Source organism: Pieris rapae, chromosome 13 (assembly GCF_905147795.1).
Source record: "Pieris rapae chromosome 13, ilPieRapa1.1, whole genome shotgun sequence".
NCBI classification, from domain to species: Eukaryota; Metazoa; Arthropoda; class Insecta; order Lepidoptera; family Pieridae; genus Pieris; species Pieris rapae.
In genome coordinates, this window is record NC_059521.1 from 2,368,183 (window position 1) to 2,386,198 (window position 18,016).

An 18,016-nucleotide genomic window follows, 5' to 3' on the forward strand; every position below is an offset into this window, starting at 1 on the left:
GACAGTTGTGTATATGAAAATGTAAGATAAACAAAGCTTTACCAAATATATATTATGCTGACAAAATAGGAGTTTTTACAATGATTAAAGTAAAGTATTATTTTAAGTTTATAATATTTTTGTCGAGGGGTGATTTGAGTCAGTCGCCCTCAAAATTAACCATACAATTATCTTTAATTATTAATAATAAATGTATAGAAAGACAGATGCGATTGTTTAAAATATAAAATTAATTTTTTTTAGCTTTACTCCATTCTTAACTGCCTTTAGAAATTTTGAATGCAAGGGTTTAATTGTAGTTTTTTAAATGTTTATGAACAACTGTTTATCTTGACTGGATATTGCTGGTGTTAATATAATAAATTTTGTATTTAGTATGTCTATTATTTGATTCATTCGCACGTTTTAAAATAAGCACTAGACTGTGTTATAATTATGTGCTCAACTAGGCCGCGGTCCTGCTTTCGTTTCCTGTACAAAATGAGTTTCCATGTACGTGTACTAACTAATCACTTAGACGTGTTCTAGAATCTAGGTTAGAGTACTAAGAACGTTTGTTTCTACATTTGCATATTCAATAAATCACGTGAATAGTGAATTTTAACATAAACCATGCATTCTTGGGTTTTTAACGGTTTTATATAATTTTTAAAGTTTTTACCAAATACAAAACAATGTGATTACATGTAGTAAATTCAATGTATAATCTACATTATCTATTTATTTATTATTAAACGTATTTGGAACTTCAAATACCTATTAATTATTCTATCCTGTCGTGCTGTCGTGAAATTTTGAAACGTGACAAAATATTATTTGACTAATTGAAACTGTAACAAATTTGAGTATAATTTGATGTAAAGTTTTCACAGTAAAGAGTCATAAAAATATAGGATATGTTTGTATGTGACGATTTCATGTAGAGACTCTTTCTATGAATACCTTTCGACATTTCCGTTAAAAGGAAGCATCCGAGGCGAGAGTTTGACGTTGACGGGAAATATCACTAGACTGTGTGGCGTGAATACCTTCTAAAGTTCTTTATTGATTTCTATTCTATAGGCTCTGCTTATAAGAGCCTCCTGCCCGTCTGCCTCCTGTAACATCTTTTAAAAAAGCAAATCATCAAATGATACTTATTATAAAACAAATATAGCCAATTAATTAGAAGTAATAGGTTAAATAGAGTTTACACTGTATTTTAATTATGGTTTTGCATTTATGCTAACAAGTTGGCTTTGATTTTTGTTTATATTGATGTTACTGGACAGTGTGTTCCTAAAAAGGAGTTTTGTAAACGCCCCAATATTTCTAACTGAAGCTTAGTCGGCAAAAGCCTGGTTCAAATGCTATATATTACACGTGCGTCGATTCAGCAATGTTTTATCGTGTGGAAACCACCCTACATCACCAAAATCACCCTCAATGGGTATTTATTAAAATAGATTCAGTTTATCCATAGTTGATATTCAATAAAAAAACTACAGCTCCTTTCGTAGTATATGATTTTTAAAAGGAAAAACAAAGTTTAATGTTGTTTACATATAAAGTCAAAATCTGTTATAACGACATCGAAGGTAATTCTCATATTTGGTCGTAAAAACCGATAGCAGTAAAAGCCGATGACTAAGAACCAAAATTTTCTTCATGCATTACAGTAGGTATACTGATAATATTTAAGCGATGTCTACAATTAATAGGAAGTCAATCCAATTTCTACGGGGATTTTTCTAATCAAATGTTATCGCATTACTAAACATGAGTGCTACTTAATGTTTTATTACTAGTTCTTATTTAATCGCTCTTCAATGGCACACATCGTTGTCAGGAAGACGATGTAATTAATGTTTTATTTTAATCTAGAATATTCTTACAATCGAGGTATACTTTTAGAGCTTTTTATCTAAAGGCCTTTTTGTAACCGTCTGGATCTTTATTAAAAACATCACAACGCCTACGATATAATTAACCGCAAATTGTGTCTGTACTTCCATTTAAGAATAAATGCAATTGCATGGCACAAAATTTGATGCAGTTAATAAGATATTTGCTACCAAATTTGTCCAGTATAGTATTTTTTATAAGAACGCGAAAGAAGTATAGTTCTAAATGTCCTTGTGCCTGTGCAATTAAGACATGAACGGTCTTACATACAACTTACCAATAATTCCTATGACGTCATTGGTGTAACCGCATAATGTATCGCTCGATACTCAGTTACTGATAAGACCGTTATTATGATAACAGTATCGATGCGAAAGGCTTATCTAATTATCGTTTTTGCCAATTTAGTTTTTTATAAGATTTTGATGTGTTCATTGTGTTTAAAGTGTGCAGACGAGATGACATAGACACTAGGTTTAAAAATTTCTTCCACGGTGATATGTTGATTTTGTTTCAATTATGCGATATATTTATTTTTTGTTTTGTAGGCTTCAACGAGCTTACAGTACGCCGAAAGTTTGCACTTGCAATGTACTTTGTAAAATTGTTGGTATTATATTAATTAGTAAAGGTTTTAGCTTGTCTTCCTAGTTTTGTTTTTAAATCGTGTATGATATTTTTTATGCGTTCTAATTTCATTTAGAATCACCTGTTAAGACAAGATTGTGATAAATAGATAAATGAAATACGTTGTTGATAATGCAACGATATGAATAATTATATATAATTTTTAAATTTAAGTACTACATTTCATTAAGAATATAAAGTTGGGATAACCATTGTCCATGGGCGGCGATATCACTTAACATCAGGTGAACCTCCTGCCCGTTTGCCCTTTGTTATATAAAACTACATTGACTCATTTAAGGGTTTTTAAATCTCAGTGGCATTTCAATATACTTAAAAGTGTAGTCGACCTATTGGACATGATTGGAAACGTTTATATGTATTACAATTTATGAGGGTGGAAAAAGTAAATTTGACTCGTGTGCGTTAATTGCTAATTATTAACTGAAGTATATACACTAACTTATGTTACGTTACATAAATCGTGCGACAAATTTTATTGCATAATTAGATTGAACCTCGCAATACTTTTTTAGTTGGCTTGTTTTTGTTAAGATCACTACGAACGTTGCGAAATCATTGCATTTACATGTCAATTGCACTTTTATTAAAGTATACATTTCTAAATGCAATTTCAAACTGCAGTCGTTAGAACCGGGATATAACTCTTAACTAGCCAGTTAGTAGTGTAATGATACAATGACTGGCACAAATGCTGCTTCCGTTCAGAGAAAGCCAATAATGCAACATGAGTGGTTAGATTGTCTCATAAAATATAATTTCACACTTAATGTGCAAACATTATTCGATTACGTGGAATTGGAATTGAAGAATAAATTCTATACAAAATAAATAAATAAATCGGTGGCGCCACAACCTCTTGGCCTCAGAGTCTGTTACATGTTTTTTTTAAATCTAATAATCAAGTAGGCGATCAGCCTCCAGTGCCTGATACACGCCGTCGGTTTTTGAGTCTAAAACATGTCGGTTTCCTCACGATGTTTTCCTTCACCGTTCGAGCAAATGGTAAATGCGCACATAGAAAGAAGGTCCATTGGTGTACTGCCGGGGATCGAACCTACGACCTCAGGTAACAGAGTCGCACGCTGAAGCCACTTGGCCAACAACACTGGTGCCTACCCTACTACCGAGGCTCTCTGTTTCCCTTTTTTACTGGAGAATATCTAGTAGTAAATAGCGGATTTCCTGTATTGATGCTCCGTTTTTTACCGACGTTAGAATGCTTTTATCTAAAAAACGACTCTATGTTAAGATATTTGGTAATCATTGATAATAACTTTTACATACATATGTGTATTAAGTTGCGATCTTGATACGCGTATTAGATTGAATCCATTCCAATAAAGTAACATTTAACGAGGAATTTGTTATCTCATTTGGAAGATTTTAAGGGTTCGATTCGATTGATGTATGATTCTATTGAGCTCTTCGTATCAATGCATACGATTTAAATATCTATCTCATTTCAATATATTTTTGTTCATATGATTATAAGTTGTAATAAAATATATTAACGTATTAAAAACATACTTCAGTTACAAATGCTTTGTGTACAAAACATACATACATAAACTGGTAGTTAAGTTCATATAGTATGCCATATATACATACAAAAGAGCTTTTTTATATTTACTGTTAAAATCATAAATAGCTGTATAAAACTTTGCATATAATTATCATATATGCAATTATTATCTACTGATTTTTATTTTTTTTATCACTTAATTTAATCAAAAACAATAACAAGTCTTATCGAAGCGATTGTAAATGTCTAGAAACAATTTCACGTTTTCATAAAACGTCGGTGCCTCGGCTGAATTCCGGTCGGCTATCGCATTTTCCGGTTATCCAGGAAAAGCTCCAGGCATATTTCATCCCCATTGCGCTCTAATATGAATTTTAAACTATATATTGTAGGACTATTCGTAAATACTACCCTCATTTGGAAGCTATTTTGGAGCTTCAAATCGTTATTCCTTTCTTGTTTCAAATGCGTATTACGCAGCCTTTCTATGATAAACGAGTTTTAAAATTGTTTTATTATTATTCGCTGTGTATACAATGTCTCTACAAAGTTAGTCTTCGAAGTTTCGAACATCCAGAAATTTGTAGGTAATATAAATAATTTCAAGTATTCAAGTTTCTCGTGAATCTCAAGAATCATTATAGAATATTTCTTTTATTCTACCGCTCCAATGTAACGTCAATTTTATGATATTGTCTGGCCAATAAAAAATGGTTCTAACAATGACACCTATCTTACGATTTACAAGTTCATTGTCTAGATTGTGCTGAATTAACGCCTGATATGACGCGACGGGCGATGCCCGATTCGCTACTACGTAGATACGGGTATGTGTGTGTCAATGCGCTTTTCCGTATACACAAGTGCAAACCGAACGTGGGAAATTAATATACGTAGCCCGTACTAGGGGTAGACGAAGTGTTTAGTTTGGAATTTAATTAGCAATGTCGTTAGATGGCGCTGGTAGTTACGGAACAATGTTTTATGCATATTGCCGCATGGTTTAAAGGTAAAATGTGTAACGATATGGTTACTTGACTGGTGAAGTGTCATGTTTGGTATATCCATGGATTATCTTAGAAAAAATTGGTCAATAGCTCTAGGAAATTTTAAAAGGTGCCCTTTAAATATTAGCTCACGGGAATTTGCTTCTTTGAAAGGGTGTGTAGGTGAAAATGTATAAATAGTAAATATGTATAATAGTAATTACGACACCAGTCGTGCCCCAAAGTTTTAACAATGAATTCTTCTAACAATAACATTTAAGAAGAACCCAATGATACTGTAAATAATTCGGGTAGGCCGCGACGTTGTAGTGTAGCGCCTTCCGTGTCGTATCAGAGTCGAACCTTAAGTAGTGTTTTAACGAGTAACGCGCCGCAGCCTCCCTTTGTTTGCACACAATGCAGTCTGAGTGTAGTGGCCGGGTATACGCGAAGTTTCATTGTTAATATTTCATGTATGCTAAACGGAAGCCAACTTGTGTGAAAGCTGTTTGTTTTGTCAAGAAGTAGACACACCGACATCTGTGTGATTCAGATTTAAAAGCCCTTATTAATTGTAATACATTTGTTCTGAGCACGTTGTAAAAGAGTTGTGATTCAAATTTTTACTGGTTTTATGTCTGGCGTAGTAGCCGGAAGTGGCTTCAACGTGATTCTCATAGTTAGAGTCGTAGGTTTGATCCTTAGCTGTGCGCATTTTACACTAGCTCGTACGGCGAGGGAACCGACTAACAAACAGTCGAAGGCGTGTGTCGATGAAGGCCTATGAGAATAAAACAAATGTTCACGAAAAAGCCTGAGACGTAGACCTAAACGGTTGCAGTGCCTTTTTTATGTTTCAAAGTAATTAAAACCACGAATTTGTGTATTTTTTTAACTTTAGGTAAAATACATAATAAATTCATTTGCGTTTTTAAATGTTTCTTTGAAAAACATTATGTTATCTTCTACAATTCATATTCGAGTTTCAATAGTTGGTTTGTCGTAGCGCCGCCCGCCCAAGCGGTGAAACCTTCGCAGTCGCGTTGCGGTCCTCGTAGGGCGCGCACGTTCCACACTTACAGGTTATATTACGTGTTATTGTTTTGGTATGTATATGAAATATGTGGAGTATAATAGATCATATAAATATTGCATGATATCTTTAATGTATATAGTGAAATCTATATGGCTTTTCGTACAAGCTACCTTTAAATAAATAGTTTAGTTTCTATTTTGGTTTAAATCCTATAAACATCTAGTAAAATTTAAATGCTGAATTGTGTAACATATAGTATAAAGTAATTTAATAAGTGTAGTACATTAGTATAAAGTACTACACTTAATAAAATATTTGCTAGACATAGTATGCTCCACGAAAAAGAAAACCCATCTTATTACTATTAAAAATGCTCTATTTTTACCGGCTTCAAAAATCCCAAGGAGTTTTCAAGGTTCCAATTATACGTATTTTGACCACTACGTATAGATTGGCTTGGCTTTTAGAAGATATTCTATTTACTAGATATATGCGAAAATCCACTTTCATTTATAGTATCACACTATAAACTGTTTTGCAATAAAAAATAAAAGCAATTAGATGTTTTTACTTTAAAAAAAAATAAAACAAGGCTTTGAGGAATAACTTCTCTCTCTTCGGCAATTACTCTTTCTAGCTGGCTGTTATTTTTTGAAGCAGATTGCCTCATCTCAAGAAGAGTATCACATGATTAACCACTGCGCCGATATGACGTTTGTTGTAGCACATTTATTATCATAGTGGAATAATTAGCAGTACAGAGGAAGTGTAAAATGGATTATGTAAATATGAGGTCGACTTATCTACCATGTTTTCCTCCATTGCACCTAATTGTTAATAATATTTAACTGTATTAGTTTAACTGTGTCATGGATATTTTACTTGTTTCTTAAGAATTTACTTGCGCAAAGATTATAGTAATATAGAATTCAATTTCACAAACGAATAAGCAACTGAAGGGTTTTGATAAAACAGATTGCTAAATAAAAATTTGATAGGTTTAGTAAAATTAGTAGTCACTGCTTCCTAGGTGCTTTTGATGTAAGTTTGTTGTATTGTTGAGGTATCAGATTGACCTTTACTCATAGCGCTGTAAGTTACTTACCAAAAAGATAGCTAGAACTAACTTACGTACACACCTTCACACAATACACCCGAATTAGGTTTACTTGTGAGAAAAAAAAGAGTGGCGATTAGTTTTTTTTTGCCACTCCTCGTTAAATCTACGCTCTTGATTTGTGAAAGGGCAGTAAATGTAAAATTAGAAGCAAGAATATTTTTTATTCTAGAATCATTTTGTTTCTTTTCGTGTTTCGTAAATGTTTGATGCCTGTTGTATATATATTATGTATTCCATATGAGGCTTTCTCTTTATTTAAAAACATATTATTTAGGCTGTCGGAAGGACGATATAATAAGTTATATAAATAAATAAAATTGCACTTTGTAATTCATCAAAATAAAAACTTAACAAACATTGTGAGGAAACGAATCTAAATAAATATAAACATATTTTAATTAAAATCACGATATATATTTAAAAGTATTAAACTAATAGCCGTGTTTTTTAAGTAGAAAATTCTTCGAAAATGTCTGTATATTCAAAGAATTTAATGCTTGTATTTAAAAACGTGTCCCAAATCACAATCTTGTCTTGAACGTTGAAAATGTCAAAACAAATAGACGGTTCACAAAATTTCATAGATAATAAATGAATCGACATAACTTTATTTGAATTCAACACTTCCTTAAATAGAAGCCCTGTCTGATATTAAGGACAGCCCTGTGACGTCAACTTGACAGGATATAACCACGGACGATTTTAGTTATCGCCTGCGTGCGGACCAAACATAATGTCATCCACTGTCACTGGCGGAGTTCTGTAATATTTTTGTATATGAGTGAATTATAAGTGAAATTAACAATGTTGTCGTTGCAACAAGTGGAGGAGAGGCTCTACAGCTTCCGGAGTTTGAAGGAGAAATTTGAGCAGCCTAGGTATTTTTTTTTTGTTTTTTATTTTTTTTTTTTTTTTTTTTTTTTATTTTTTTTTTTTTCTGTAATTTTGTATTGTTTACTAAATTTCATGATATTTTATTTTAATGTTTTAATACGATGTAGGACTGAGGTTGTCCAAATTTGGTTTAGAAGTTTGCGTTGAGTTTCTTTTATTCAACTAGTTAATAAAAGGTTCTTTATTTGCGTTCTTATTCTATGGCAAGTGTTGCTTTTGACGAGTTTGTGATATTTTTTTAAAAGTATCTTACTGAATATCTCGTGTATTTGTAGTCCGTGTGATCCTAGTTGAACTATGTTGCTTCTATACTAATATATATTTTATAAATAAGACTTTACTAAGTAAATTTATTTTTTTATAATTAGTTAAATACCTATTTAGCTCGTCTTGAAGTAAGCCCTCTTAAAACCTAAACAGATCCTTAGGTAAAAGTAAAAATGGCAGGATTTAAATACATATATAGCTTACTTCAGGAATGTATATTTTCTAAATGCTGTAATTCTGAGATATATCTATGTTTATATGCTTAACTGAAATTAATGTATTTTGTTGACAGATTCGGCGGTGGTGGAGTGCAACGAAGCGCCACACATGCCGACATGCCGCACCGCGGAGGCACCATCGCTGAAAGGTAAATAAATATTTATGTTACACATTATTTTGTTAAATTTACGAGATAAATCTTGGTCAATGGTTCTGTGTACCAACGTTTCCGACAAATCTTTATGTGGGAATATTTAATCAAATGTTGCGGGTTACAGTGTAAGATAAGTAAATAAGAAAAGTTTTGGCACAGCTGATAGGTACGGAGTCTGATACTGATTACTATATACAATACCGATTGTATTGTAAAATTTTAGAACATTACAAATATTTTTAATTATTTTATATTTCAGTTTTGCCTTCTCTTTTAATATAGTACGTATGCGTTTTTATATTAACATACTTTATGAATATAAAAACATGAAACCCTCTGGCATTGAGAGTGTCCATGGGCGGTGGTATCACTTAACATCAGGTGAGCCTCCTGCCCGTTTGCCCCCTGTTCTATAAAAAAAAGAATACTGCCTGATACTTATGAAAACTATAAAACTTATACATTTCAATAATTTATTACAAAAAAACTATGAATTAAAAATAAATCAAACTATATTTCTTATTAATTTATTTAATATAAGCACTCGTTTTCTAAATATTGCGGTTTTAAGAACAAAATGAAAAGCATTTTTTAAAAGCAACTAAAAGAATCCCAGCTTGATTATACTTCACATGCCGCGTGCATACATTTCATAAGAGAGCATTTGTAAGAAATATTAAAGTTCTTTGAGCCTGCACTATAATTTCTATGTATAGTTTGTTTATGCGACTTTCTTAAGATGTAAAGTTTTCAATGGAAACATATTGTTATGTTTAAACAACGAAATATAAGGAACCGCGTTTATTTGCATAGTTGTGATCATATTATCTCGTGGTCTAAGCTCTGGCCAATACAAAATTTGATCCAATGGTAGTCTTTACTTGGAATTCAGATTTATTTTGTCCATGAAATAACCAACGCGAAATATTTATTTGACTGTGTATAGACTTATCGTTCGTTCTTTACAAATGTAAAATAAAAAAAAACAGTCTTACTTTACGTTGTCTTTATCTATTGTATCTTCTCTGTATATATATAATAATAATAAATTACAAATTATATGAAATGAAATACTGCTAGTGGTAAGATACGCTGCCACAGGAACCAATCTTTTTAAATTTGTTTTAACTATCTTATTACTATTTTTTAAATATTTTTATTATGTAAGTACGTGAAATAAATAAATTAAAATTAAATAATTACTGACTTTTCCCAACATTTTCGTAAAATTAAATTAAAAAAAAAATTAATATGAATCATTATCACCGAATTAATATATACAAGTGTCTCTGTCACGTAATTAATTTTAATCTGTGTTTCCTCTGAGTGGTACTTAGTTCGGTGTGGCCCTAAAGGTCATTAACCGATCTCGATCGTCTATTTGTAATAAACTTAGTTCAGTTAAACATTCGTTTTATAGTTAGACGATTCACCGCTTCAACTAAAATCTTATCAAAAATCTATTTAAGCCATTTTACATTCATTCATTCATACATTTTAATAAAAAGAAAGAAAGGTTACTGGTGAACTCTCATAGCGTATTGTGAGTATGATCTGTGCAACCGACACCGATATATGTATGTTTGTATTAATTTAAATAAAAAAGTACCACCGCATTTTTAACAAAATTGACACAAAGTTTTTGATAAATTTTATTACATTTTAATAGTAAATCCAGATGGATTCAATACAATTAAGAAAAGATAAAAGAGTTTATATAGATATTTAAAGTTCTTTGATCTTTTTTCAATTGTATACTCATAATTTTATCTATTATTCGCTATTCGAGTTATACAATCTAAGGCTACCGATAACAGTAACAAAAGCATAGTTAAATATTTTGGTCGCTTATCTAATATTAATTAGTTAATCAGTAACGGTAAACGTTACAACTTAACCGTAGATAATATTATCTATGTATAATAAGAATTACTCTATTTGAGTTTTAAGTCTTTCCCTAGTCTATGGTCTATGTTAGTTGCTTTATATATGTATGTATATATTAGTTTTAATTGTTGTTTTTTGAGTTATTGTATTATGTTGGTTTGCCCTTCATACTTATACAATTAAATACATGAGTCTTATGTAATTTTAATCATCCTTTATGTGGTTGCATGAAAGACAACGTTCGGCAATCGATAGATCGTTGCTCTCATTATTAATTGCTAGTGACTTTTGCAGCTAATGTAAAATAAGTATATACCTGCCCGAAGATTTACCCTCCCGGAATTTGTGTTTTTTTCCTACCTCCTCAACAAAAAGTTTTTAATTACCAAAAAATTCTCAATTAGTTAATGATTTTAAAGAGCTTTTTTGGTTTCCTATGATAACTTAGCTAAATGCTTTAAATAACTCTTAATGCTTAAATTATTATAAGTACGATTGTTAGATTCTTAAGCGCAGTAATTTTGTGGATTCCCTGAACTACTTATGGTACCTATAAAGTAACATTTAATAACAATAAAGTAATAACTTAAGTAAAAAAACTTTCGGCACAACATAACCATGATTAACTGATAAGCTTTGACTTCGTGAAACCGTCTGTTGTTTAATATTTAATCCTCGAGTTCGCTTCCAAGACTAAGTTTACTTGTATACCACGGAAGTAAATAGAAACCATATCGTTTAATCCGATTTTAATAGAAATAGGTTTTAATGCTTAGTAAGAAATCTATTGAGAGCTCATGACAATTGTTTGGTACGAGACTTAGATTTGTAATTTAACACTGTTCATAATGGTAGGTATAATATTATAGAGCAGAGATATTCCCGTGCCTATTGGTAGATATTTCAACGAAAATGAATTAACCATGTATATAAAGATTTATTCCCAAATATGAATTTCAATCAGCAATCTCTATCTGGTAGAAGCGTTATAAATTTGCCTCGGGATCTCCATACAACACTTACAACGTAACATATAACATTTATTTTAATATTAGTGTAAATTGGCACAAGCTGTGTGTAGTGGCTTCAGCATACGACTCAACATACTTGAGGCCGTAGATTCGAACCCTGGCTGTGCACTAATGGACTTTCTGTCTATGTATATAACATTCGCTCGAACTGAATGAAGACATCGTGAGGTTTAGCTTGCATCAAAACCAAAAAGTTGATGAGTGTCAGGCACATAGGCTCTTACCTACTGGCGTATTAGATGGACTTAAGATCATGAAAAAGATACAAAAACCTGAGGCCCATACTTAAAATGATTCTAGCGCCACCTCCATGGAAAAAGACATGTATTTGTGTCCGGGTTGCAGGACTAAGGTATATTCCAGTAAATTATCATTAGTCATTGACGTTTTAACTAATGAGTCCCTTATCTGTTGAAATAGAACAATTTTAACGGCTTGTCAAAGATAACGGCTACCCTTAAACTTGTTGGAGAAGTCTGGAGATAACATTATCAATTTGTTTCCGTCCCAACATTGTCCTTAATAAGAGTTGTATGGAATTTTCCGTATGATTCTGGGACAGGAATATTGTCTCGTATAACTGTCAGCTGTGAAGTTGTCTGTTATTTAATATTTATTATACATTTTCAGGCTGGCTGCGCTTCAAGCGGCTGGAGCGAATGACTGGCGAGCGAGAGTCTGCCGTTTGAGTCCCGAGAGGGATGATTCCAAGGCGATCGAGCGAGCTAAGAATAGGATTAATGTGAGTACTTTAATATATTTATTTACCTGGATGGTTTTCTGTCTGGCTTTAGTCGGCAGCTCATATCTGAGCGTCGTGGTTAGCAAACTAGCATCTAGAGCGGAGTATCTGCTTCCACCGGTTTCTGTCCAGCGCTTCTCTTATGACACTGTATAGCTGTGAAGACGATGAGTCTTTCACTAGATCGGTTCATCTGGTTGGTGAACGGCCACGTGATCTTTTGCCTTCTGTGTTAAGAACTACGATTAGTTTCTCCAAGTTCTCATCGCCTTTGCGCGTTGTATGTTTATGTGGCGTTAAATATATCGTAAATTCATGTTGACTCAATAAAAACATAATATGGGAATATAAGCATCAAGTATTATTGAATCTGCGGTGTGAATATTTAGAATTGGCGTACCCTGTACCACGGCGATAGCTATTTTAATCCCAGCATCATTGTTCGTTATAAATATTATCGTTAATACATCTGCATACATATTTGTATTAAAATACAATATTTCTTGGAAGTACAATTAAATAGATTTAGATTTAAAAAAATAATTATTATCCCTCAATAGGATTTCTTTGTAGCAATGAAATTGTTTAATCTGTCGGCGTCTTTTGTTCTTTACTAGTTTTTACGACTACTTGCTTCCAGAAAGAGTATTATACCATTGTCTATAGGATTCTATTGTTTAATTTTGCTTATCATTTCAAAATATTGTATTTAAATACAGTATTACAAGTTTCTACGAACTATGTCGCCAACATTATATATTTACTGTAGTTTAAATTAATCCCGTTAAATTCTACTAGAATATTCCGGTTCTCATCCTGAAGATACAAAAACGTTTTAGTTTTGCGGACAGAGGTATGGGCAACTGTGACTTAATCATTTAACATAAATTTAAATATTAAATGCTTTTTAAAATAAAAATCTTGTTTAACTCACTTTCTATAGTAACGTTTGCAAACTATTTTCGCACCGTCAAACTTTTTTTCAATATAAAGCCGTTGCAAATAAAGCTCTGAATTTTCCCAACGCTTTTAACAAGCTTTCGTCAAGAGAGCTATAAGCTTTAAGCACCCTCGTCGTATCGCCGACCTTGCGACTTTGACGTGCTTCTCCCCTAGTCTACGATTTTCTTTCAACTATAAAAAAGCACACAAACTTTATATCATACATGCTTTTGGTTTTCTAAATCTTTCAATCAGCCGTGTAGGTCTAATGGCTTAAGCCTCCAACTCTCATTCTTGACGTTGTGCATTCACCATTGGAACTTTCTTTATGTGTACTTTTCTTGCTCCTATGGTAGAAGGGGAAAATTTATAATAAGGCTTGTATTAATATTAAAAGTCGACAGGGTACCAGAAGGCTTACTCACCTACTATGTAGTCTATAAAGTAATATCACCAAAGAATCGTACGCAGGCGAAAACCCATGTAAGGCAGTATCACCACTGCACCCTTATTTATAAATCTTTCAGGCCTTTTAAGAAGACTAGTGTAGAGTTATCATAATTATAATGCTATGCTTATGATGTATTTAAATTTAGGATATTTTTAGCTGCTTTGAGATCACATAATTTGTTTCTTATTGCATACTAGTGATTCGCCCCGGCTTCGCACGGGTGCAATGCTGATGAAAAGCACGTTTTATTAAGTATAAAGAGCTTTTTGTAGCGGTGGTATTTTAATTTCTTTTTTTCAATAAAAAAACGCTTATTGTGACATGACTGTAATAGTTAGAGATATGCTGCCGCTGATTTTTTGTAGATAATGGTGTGTTCTAGTGTTCTAAAAAAATGTAGTATATCATTTTGTTCTATCATCAATAGTTTTCGCAGCGCACGCGATGTAAGGTAGTTTTTTGATATTTTTTTCACACCTTGGATTACGTTATCGTAATTTTAGTAAGAATGCCTATTTTTTTTGAAAATGAAATATAGCCTATGTCACTCAGGAATGATGTAGCTTTCCAACAGTGAAAGATTTTTCAAATCTGCCAAGTAGTTTCGGAGCCTATTCAATTCATACAAACAAACAAACAAACAAAAAATCAAACCTTTCCTCTTTATAATATTAGTATAGATTGGAATCCTACTATATTAGAATGTTACAATAAAATTCTATAAACTTTAATTTCGGCTTCAAAACTAACAAGAAAATATTTGTGGACACATGCCATAAAATTGAGTTTATTACCTGTTTTATAGATTAAATGCTTTATTGAAATGCCTTGAAAAAGACCAGAGTGAAGTTCAGTCATAAATACTAATATAAAGCTCATCCGATACTCTATAGAAAAATATTGAATTATTCCGAAATGTTGTGTAAAAGTTTATCAAGGGTAAGGTTTACTCTCCTCAAAAGTGTCATAGTCGAAACAATAGATTGTTAGGCGCGTGTTGAGACAAGGATACTCAAAACCTCTTCACCCATGAAATTGCATTTATTCCTTTGAATATTTTTTTACTTTAGGCGTTTGAAGACTTTTTAATTGTCTAAGGGCTGCATGAGCGTCATACGTTCTGCTTAGTTCACTCGGTTTTAGCAGATTGTTGTTAGATAGTAAAGTAATTTTTTTTTCTTTACTAATATATTCAGAAAATAAGAAAAAAATGCAAATAGAACTCTTTACGAGTTAAAAATTATGTATTTGTATATCCAAATAAAAAGAGCAGGGGCTATTTGATTTTTAATTGGAGGAAGAGGTTGTATGATATACAGCCTGTCTTGATAATTGTGGAGATTATGATAATAATAATTAGTATAGATTTAAATATAATAATTTTTATATTTATTTAAATAACTCAACATTTCCTCGTAATAGCATATTGCAGATTTAACTTATGATGTCGAATGACACGACCCACTGTAGATCGAAATCTTGGAATTATACCAGTTTTAAACATTGTGACTAACTGTTATGTACTTATGCTTAAACATAAAAATTAAGAATTGTTTCTCATATAAAAATCGTACAAAAACATTATACTAAAATCTATTTTAATATAATATACATTACGAGGTAATTTAAACCTAGTAATTAAAACTTTAGTATGTGTAAGTTATCTCGGGTATGTATTAAAGAAATCTGAATGTAGACTAAAGTCGTTAAGACTATGTAAAACTCCCTTATGTCAAAAACAATCTAGATTTCAAGTGTAGATGTTTCCAGAGTTGAGTCTAGCTACATATAGATAGAATACGAGAGCGTCAATGGTTATTGCTCACCCAATCACTGAATAACAGATACATTCGTCGAGTCCCACACACCCTAAAATTTCTGAGGCAAAAATGCGCAAATTCATGTCCCTGTCTAACCCTGTAACTGGATCATACCGGTAATCAAATTGCAAAGATAAAAAAGACAATTGACCTTTCCTAATGCGTGTCTGTCTGTCAAGGAAATTCGTGGGTCAAACCGAAATTAAATAATCGATAGGTAAAGTTCATGGCCGTATAATTCGGTGATATCTCGCAGCATTGCGCAAAACCACGCTTTCCACTTTCTTTGGCAAAATGCCATCTAGCGGCAAAAATAATTTCGCTTTTAATATTACTATGTTTTGAATATTCTTATCTGTGTATACCGCATTTTTTTTGTATGAGCTGTATATTTATTGCTCGCGGAAAAATGACGCGCTACCAATGGTACGCGACACACATACTGTCGCAATACAAAATGTGTGGTATACATAAACTCTTACAAAACTTTTTCGCTTGTAGTCGAACTCAGGACCTTTAAGCTATTTACTTTGCTTCATAAATTTCAGCTTAAGACTGTTCTTTTGAAAGCAGTACATTTAAAATTCTATAGAGATAGATTTTGAAAACATTAATTAAATTCTTGTATGTACGTCATTTTTGAAAAGCTGCCAGGAAAGGGCTGACATGGTCCACTAATTAATTTAACTTCCAAGGGATTCGATCGCTCTTATTAGTTACGTTTTAGATATATAGTAGTTTGTATTGAGATGTCGTTAACCCGAATAATACCTTTTGTTCCACTTTGTCGTTTAATCATTGGCATTTGGATTTATTGGGGACTATTTTCCTCAATATAGCTCTAGCTATGATAAGGTTATTTTGTGCCGTAATTTTATATAAAGACTATAGAATTTTGTAAATACACCTGCCCAAAAAGCGAAGCGACAAGTATTGTTTCTTTGTTTCCTCTTTCCATTCCTGCATTCCATTCCTTTGTATAGAAAAGTTATCTATAAATTATAATGTGTAATTCTAATTGAATACATATGAAGATTATAATTTAAAAGCTTGTTTTGTGACCTAAATCATTTGTTATTCATGAAATAAATCTAAAGTTCACTGTGAATGCCAGGCTTGCCAACCTTTGAAAAGATGGCCTCAAATTACATAACTTTAAATATCAGGTAAAAGTCACTAGGTTAGGGAAATAATATGGTATTAATAAATTTGTTAAATATTTAATAGATCCAGTACAATATATCGCAATGAGTTAATATGACAATTTCTTTTGTGTATCAACGCCATCTATGAGTGGATATGTAAACTGCGGTGAAATTAATTTACTGCTAACGCCCTCTAGTGTCAATCACAATATGTAAATAAAGTGATTTGTTATTATGAGCAGGTTTTCTCCATAACAATAGTTTGTCTTAATTAATTGTCATCTATGCTTTACCTTTTCTACTCCATGGCTTAATGATAATAAACACTGTGTTCTACTAGAATCTTTTGGGTAGTATCTTAGAGAAACCTTAATTATTTAGGATAGAATACTGATTCCTTACGTTATTTAAATTTGCACAACAGAACTAAATAAGAGATAATACATATAGAGAGAACATATAAATATTGGTCTCAATAGCTATTTAAGATCAAAATCAAATTTATATACATATATAGTATATAAGAATATGTATACTACATTCATTGACTATGCGTCATGAATAGTAGGGTTGGCAGTCACCCATCTTATTTTACGATTCTTCAAATACTAATAGAAATACAATTAAATACTACATGAAATTTTATTAATTACAGTTTATACATATTTTTCAAATATTATGCTAAATAACACGAGTATATCCGATACTAATATGATCTTAAGTAACACGGCAAAGTGAAGTAGTTATTTGAATTTAGAACATTCAAATTTATTCGTATAACAATCACATATTACATGTCAATATTAAAAATTTCGAACATACAACAGTTAAAAATATATCAGCCCTACCGACTGGTTTAGTCAACGTAAAACTGCGGTGGTATGCGTTTTATTTTATTGCGATTACAGACCTCAAGTTAAACGTTCGTTTAACCTTGTGTACAGACTATACTATGCCAGATTTGTTTGCGATTTACAATTTAATGTATAATTGTTTGATTCAACTCTTGCTTAGTATTGTCTTTTATTAACAACTTTTACACATAGAAAGAAAACACTTTTTCAACGGATTGAAGCGATGTATAAATTTATAATTACTTTACATACGTGGTCACCGTGACTGAAGACAAAGGGGCGTTGAAAGTCAAAAAGTATCAAAGCTGTAGAAAAAGTTATTATCTCTTGCTGCTAAAAGTGTGAAACGTCGAGAAATTATTCGAAATTTATATAAAAATATAAAGGGTGTTTTTTAAATTTTAATTTCTA

General features: G+C 31.8%; 1 protein-coding gene across 3 annotated transcripts in view; it reads left to right on the plus strand.

The window, feature by feature from the left end:
• LOC111003770 overlaps positions 1 to 18,016 on the plus strand; it is a 147,833-nt gene that overhangs the window by 108,447 nt on the left and 21,370 nt on the right. For all 3 annotated transcript variants that reach the window (XM_045630782.1, XM_045630784.1, XM_045630783.1), the window contains 2 exons: positions 8,653 to 8,727; positions 12,282 to 12,393. In XM_045630782.1, coding sequence (XP_045486738.1) covers positions 8,653 to 8,727; positions 12,282 to 12,393 — 187 coding nt within the window. The remainder of the gene's footprint in view (positions 1 to 8,652; positions 8,728 to 12,281; positions 12,394 to 18,016) is intronic.